Source organism: Triticum urartu, unplaced genomic scaffold (genome assembly GCF_003073215.2).
Source record: "Triticum urartu cultivar G1812 unplaced genomic scaffold, Tu2.1 TuUngrouped_contig_5103, whole genome shotgun sequence".
In the NCBI taxonomy this organism is placed as follows: domain Eukaryota; kingdom Viridiplantae; phylum Streptophyta; class Magnoliopsida; order Poales; family Poaceae; genus Triticum; species Triticum urartu.
The window spans coordinates 1-6,574 of NW_024115750.1; the positions used below are offsets into that span (position 1 = coordinate 1).

The 6,574-nt window shown below is 46.3% G+C and overlaps 1 protein-coding gene across 1 annotated transcript; it reads right to left on the reverse strand.

Moving 5' to 3' along the window:
• Positions 1-1,322: 1,322 nt before the first annotated feature.
• LOC125528779 (cinnamoyl-CoA reductase 1-like) lies at positions 1,323-6,574 on the reverse strand (the record flags this gene model as incomplete). Its single annotated transcript, XM_048693218.1, is given in 5 exon segments — positions 1,323-1,814; positions 1,905-2,094; positions 2,764-2,926; positions 5,858-6,043; positions 6,492-6,574. Coding segments are annotated over 5 exon segments (827 nt in total), but the record flags the coding sequence as incomplete, so codon positions are not given.

Consider the following 6,574-nt stretch of genomic DNA (forward strand, 5'->3'; position numbering starts at 1 on the left):
CGGTGTGCTCCCCGTTTGTGCAGTTTGTGTGGCGCCGCATCTGTCCCAGCCGCGAATGAGGGGCGTGGATTGGCTCGGTGCCTGCTCTCTGTTCACCGGTATGTATCGCCTGGATGAGCCGGCGTATGACAACACAGACTGAGAGATGATGGATCAAGACTCCGACATGAAGGAGGAAAAGAAGGATGAGAGGTTTAACATCTTGATGACAGTATCGCAGAGGAGGCTCAAGCTTGAAGAGAGGAGGGTTGAGCTCTTTTTGTTTGGGAAAAACAAATCGGTATCCACTTTGCTCGAAACTAGGCCAATACCTGTTCATTGCAATATGATATAAATAATCTAGTACGCTAACTCATGATTTACTTGTCCACATTAATATGATTTCTCTCAACTCCACCACAAATATTCTATCATATATTCTAATACTTACCCACCCACCTTAATATTGCGCCGCAAATACAACACCACTCTCACTGGATGTGTTCTCTCAACTCACCATCTGGCAATCGCCGATCTACAAATGTCCCTCACTCCACCGTTCGTCACCCCCATGTCGTTCCACCCCTTGCGCCACCCTGGATTTCAAACATGTTTGTCCATTCCCTTGTCTTGTGCATGCCACCCCACCCTACGTCCCGCATTTTTTTTAGGATGTGGGAAGATCTTAGCCGACCGAGACTTAACGAAATCTCAATCAAGTGACACAACATATAAAATTTTACATGAATCTTCATGTAAGATGTCATGAATATAACATCGACCGAGAGTTCCTTAAGTCTCAAACTGAGATTTAGCAATCCCCCTTTTTAATCAAAAGAGGGGTTAATCCCTCTGGTTCATTAACGAAACCGAGTTTTACACAAGTTCACCAAATAAAACAAGTCTGACCGATTGCCACCATCTCAACATTTGAGAGCAGGCAACTAAAACACATGGCGTTGAATTTTCTTTTTAGATTTCACAAGGATCTTGCACTGAACTTTGTACTAGAAACACAAAGGGCTGAATTCTATATGATTTTTTCCTAAGAATTTATTTGTACTACATCTCATAGGGTTTCTAGCATCCAGTCAAATCTCTTTCAAAGAATCCTTTGTTTTTTCCTATGATGCAATAAAAAACCAAAATTCTATAGGATTGAGAGCATGACATTTCATTCCTACATTTTTCTACTCCCGCATTTTTAGAATTCTACGAATCAAAGACGCCCTACGTTTGCAAGCCTCAAATCGTGGGCCGGTTGGGCGTGTGAGCACCACCTTGCCAACCGAGCTAGGCTCGCTCCTCCTATGCAGGGAGGTCACACATCTGGACAGGGAGCAGAGCGGCAAAGTGTAAAATGTTCTGAACAATATTTGTAATACAGTTTGCGTCATTTATGAAACCTGGACAGTGGACACAGCACAGCAGAAAATCAGGGGATACGATCCTGAACCGTAAAGTTGTGTTTGCCACAACCAATCTACGGCGAGGCAACGAGCAGCTTCACTCTCTCTGGTCTCCTATCATCTTCCCAGCAGATCCTTAACTATTTCCTAAAATATTCAGCAGTCACAAGGACAATGACATAAGTATAAAGCACTGTCCACTGCCGCTCTGCGCTCTCGACTCATTCGTTGGCAGCTTGAAAATGACGGAAAATATCAGGAAGGCGGTAGGTCTGTCCCTCCACATCCTGCAGATTTCCCGTCTTCCGGTGGTATTCGATGCTGTCCAGAAGCGTCTCCTCCAGTGCCCTCGGCTTCCAGCCCAGATCACTCAATTTTCCCGACACGATCGGCGTGATACGAGAGTTCTGATGCACATCAGCCTTGCTGCAAAGAGCAGATAAGAGTCATTCAAACAATAGTAAGAATGTGCCATTTGACACATCCAAGGAACACATGATAAGAGAAGAGACCCACCATTTTACATAGTTGTAGTCAGGGTACCTCTTCTTTAGAAACTCCAGCATAGCCTTTGCGCTAATGTAATTCGGTGCGCAGATATACCTCCCGGATGATTCCGGTTTCTCATATACCAGAAGCAGGGCATCCGCCACATCACGGACATCGACTATGTGCCACAGCATGTCATTCAACACATTAGGACCTCCTGTGATAAAATTTTCAGAACTCACAGAAGTCAATAATTAAAGACAGGTAATTCTCCAACATGCTGTCAAGAGGATGAGGTAAAACAATAGAAACAGAATAAGCAATACACGACATTATTAACTGTCATAACATTAGCCTTCTTCAACATCGCAGATGAGTTTTGGCAGTTCGGTTCTCTGAAGGAAATTAAGGGCGTCCTTAGAGCACAAGATTCTAAAACTCATATACAGAAAAAAAAGTATGATTGAATGTCATGGCTTCTCAAATCATGCAGCCAAAAAAGGAATTTGCAAAATTTCCATAAGGGCGAGAGGAATTTTTTCCATGAGGTCTAAGCACATGGAAGAAATCATTCATATTTTTCTATAGATTCAGCTATTCTATAGTTTTGCAAAAAGAAAAGGTATTCTATAGAACGTCCAAAAAAGCATTCTCATAATGTTCCTACAAGCACATTCGCTTTGTGACTAAATAGGAATATTTTCTAAACAAAATAGAAAATTTTTCTATAGGGTTTCAATTCTTCCAAAATTCCTACGTTACCAAGAGGGCCTGACAAGTGGTTTAATGAGTTTCGCCCACCCAAAGAAATGATTCTGTTTTTGTCAGATAAGCGATAATCCTACACGCCAGCAATAGAAAGGGAAAAATGAATTAATGAGGGCACCTTTTATGACATAGAGAAGGAGTTCGCTTGTAGTATTGACAACACGTTGCAATTGTGGCCCCAAAACAATACAAGGGCATACTGTAACAGCATTTAGCTCGTTCTTCTCTGCATATTCCCAAACTGTCTCTTCAGCAACAGTTTTAGCAAGACAATACCAGATCTGCCAACAGAAATTGCAAAGCTTTGAGGGCAGCCCTCACATGTTACAACCATTTGTAGTCTCTAAGTAATTATCGACTAATGATGAATATGTTAGAAGTACAAACGTGTTAGTTAGGAATTAAGAGAGATAGAGATAGATTTGGTTTAAACCAACAATGACTTGCCTTGTACTCCAATCCTCTTCCCATGTTGTACTCCTATATATACCCCCATATGAGGGTTAGATCAATACAACAATACAATAATCATCGTACGTTTTCCATATGGTATTAGAGCGGTTATCTCACGACGCCGATCCTACGTTCCTTCCCTACTTCCGCAGCGCGCCGCCCCCGGGGAGATTAATCTTCTCTCCCGGAGGCGCGGCACTCGATCGATTCCGTAGATTAGAACAATTCCTTAGATTAGATCAATTCCAATTTTTGAAATTCCTTAGATCAGTTTTCTTAGCTACAAATAAATCGCGGTGGAAAAATATAGGGTTCCGCAAGATGCTCATGACGGCGGAGCACGAGTTGGATCGATTCGTCCAGCGACCATGAAGCGCATGAAAGGACCCGGCGACTCTACACGCATCTGAGCAGATCGGCTACCATGTTGGTTCATCAAGCCAGCTTCTTCGCGCTCACGTACACGGCAGGAGCGGCGGTCTTCCGAACGAGCCGGCTTCTCCAACAAATCTTGGGCTCGCGCGACGGCGCGGTTCCTCCAAACGAGCCACCCACCAGCCCACACTCGGCGATCTCCCGGGCAGTACACGGCGCGTCCAAGGCTGGCGTCCTCCAAATTAACGAGCCAGCCACCAGCGCACGCTCGGCGACCTCCCAGACTGTACGCGAAGCGTCCACGGCCGGCGTCTCCGAACGAGCTGGTAAACTGGAGATCCAGCGGCGCAACGCAGGTCCGCCTCCATCCGTGCGTACAAGCAGCGGTCGTACGGAGTTTGGCTATGACGCAGCCAGAGGACGTGTGCCCCAAGAGACGGACATGCATCCATGCGTGCATACCCTATGCACACGGCAACATGAGCTAGGTTCTTCAGGTTCCATGTCATCTGGAGACTACATATGGACCAGGCGATCAACCCGACGCACCAGTGCCTCGATCACGGGAGGGTCTTGCACGCGGCATCGACAGCTTAGCCACACGTCGACACCTTCATCGAGCCGGCTTCCAGCACGGGACATCATCAGGCATGCACGTTGATGTCATGCAAAGCTACGATGGGATCTCCGCGGTGGTTCAGCTTCACGCGGCAATTCTGCTGCTCCGCACAGCTGGTTCGTCATCGACATCCCGTACCGCATCATGGCTTCGTTAACACACGTGCTACAGACGACAGCGCACCACCTCCAGCACCGAGCAATCTGCAACGACGCCCGCGACACCATCGTCTACACCGACCGCTACATCCCAAGCCGAGCTACATCATCTTCTACATGGCTGCATCGACCGTCGCCGCCGATCTATACTGCACAGCTACACCGACGCCTCTGCACCGAGCCCAATCTCTGCATTGAGCTGTACGACTACGCCAGGCTACGAGCCAACATACTTCTTCAGCATGACACGGCGTCGACAATTCGTCTTCACGAGGGACACCTTCAAGCGACACATCGTCGACACACCGCTGCGACGCTATAGCTGACACTTCATCGCTAAGGTCTTCATCAACGTGGTATTCACCAACATCTTCATCAACACACCGCCGCCGCCTCGTCCACAAGATGGACACCTAGCGTCCTTTGACAGACTTTTCTGTAAGATGTGACCTCGACGACGGCAATGACCGCGTCACGACGACGGCATCAACCGCGTCATCCACGACGACATGACTGCATCGACACGGCGTCACTATAGTGACCACCCCTACCCGGCCACATGGTTCTAGCAAAACCGATGTGTGCTCGATGGGTTTCCTCCGGTCCTGGCAAAACTGATGGACTCATCGTCGACGGCACCCTCTGACATCTACAAGGTGCATCGTCCACGTCTGTAGCTTCGTCATAGCGCATTTTTTTTGCGCCTCCGGCTTTGTGCGGTTTCATCATCCATGATGACTACACCATCGACCACGACTACCTCGACCACGGCTACATCACCATGATCGGTTACCTCGACATCGACATTAACGACTTGGTCTACAGCAACACATCGGCAACAACTCCAGTCAACAGCGTCTGTGCCGTCACCAGCGTCCACGCCACTCCCGTTGTGACTGCGGGAGGGAATAGAGAAGAGTCAAGGGAGGCACCAGAAGGGGACGCAGTCACCGCTCTAGGTGCCCATCAGAGACGCAGTTGATGATGGGGCAGCGGAGAAGACAGCGGAAGCGCAAGACTTCAAATTCAGTCGCAATCGTCCGCTTCACTCACGCTATGACTAAGGAGGGATGTTAGAAATACAAACGTGTTAGTTAGGGATTAGGAGAGATAGAGATAGATTTGGTTTAAACCAACAATGACTTGAATTGTACTCCAATCCTTTTTCCATGTTGTACTCCTATATATACCCCCATATGAGGGTCAGACCAATACAACAATACAATAATCATCCTACGTTTTCCATAGAATACACTAATATGTTAGGGATTAACAAAAACTCGCATGTCAAATCTTCATGTAAAGAAATTAAAGTACTTCCTCCATTCCTAAATATAAGTCTTTGCAAAGATTCTACTATTGACCACATACGGATGTATATAGATGTATTTTAGAGTGTAGATCAATTCATTTTACGCTGTATGTAGTCCATAGTGAAATCTCTATAAAGACTTATATTTAGGAACGGAGGGAGTATATGCTTACCTTCAGCAAGTACATTGGGACTAAATTCCATTGTTATATCAACAGGCTTAGCTTCAGCAAGTATGTTGTGACTGAATTTCATTGTTCTATCAGCTAACAGTTCTAATTCTAACATTACTAACCTCATTGTCCCGGCAAACTTTTCTGTCCGACCAGCAACTCTCGTCTTTGGGTTTACCCTGAGGCCAGTTGGGATCATAATGAACGGCAGCAGTGGATGACACCACCACAACCTTCTGAACCTTCAGAGATGAACAAACCTCAAGAATATTTAAGGTGCCCTTCACGGCAGGCACCATGACTTCTGACTGCATGGTTATATTTAGCACAACGTTAGTAACAGACCATCAAGAATCTGCAGTTTCCAAATTTTGGATCTCAACGAGATTTTACAGTGCTAGTAAGGCAGTAACAACTTGTAATCGTCTCTGACAGCAGTGAGTCACTTTCCACTCTATTACTCTATTAAGTGAGCACACTTATTAAAATGCTGATCTAATAAGCTCCTACTCCACAACTGTTGGATACACTTATATCGACATCGACAGCAGTGCTAGATTCGCACCCAGAAATGAAAGAAAATGGCAAGTCAAAATCCAATTGCAAATATTTCTGACGGTACTGCTGCTATGAGAGAGACTCCATCTCCATGGTTGAACAACGAATAAATCATGGGAACTGTGTAATTTTTGTGAACCAAAAACACACGGTAAATTGGCCTCGGAACTAAGTGAAAATCGACAGATGTGTACTAGCCTCAGGATCGGCGATCTTATCCGCAGGGACGGGGGAGGCGACATGGAAGACGCCCTCGCACCCCTCGACGGCGGCCGCCAGCG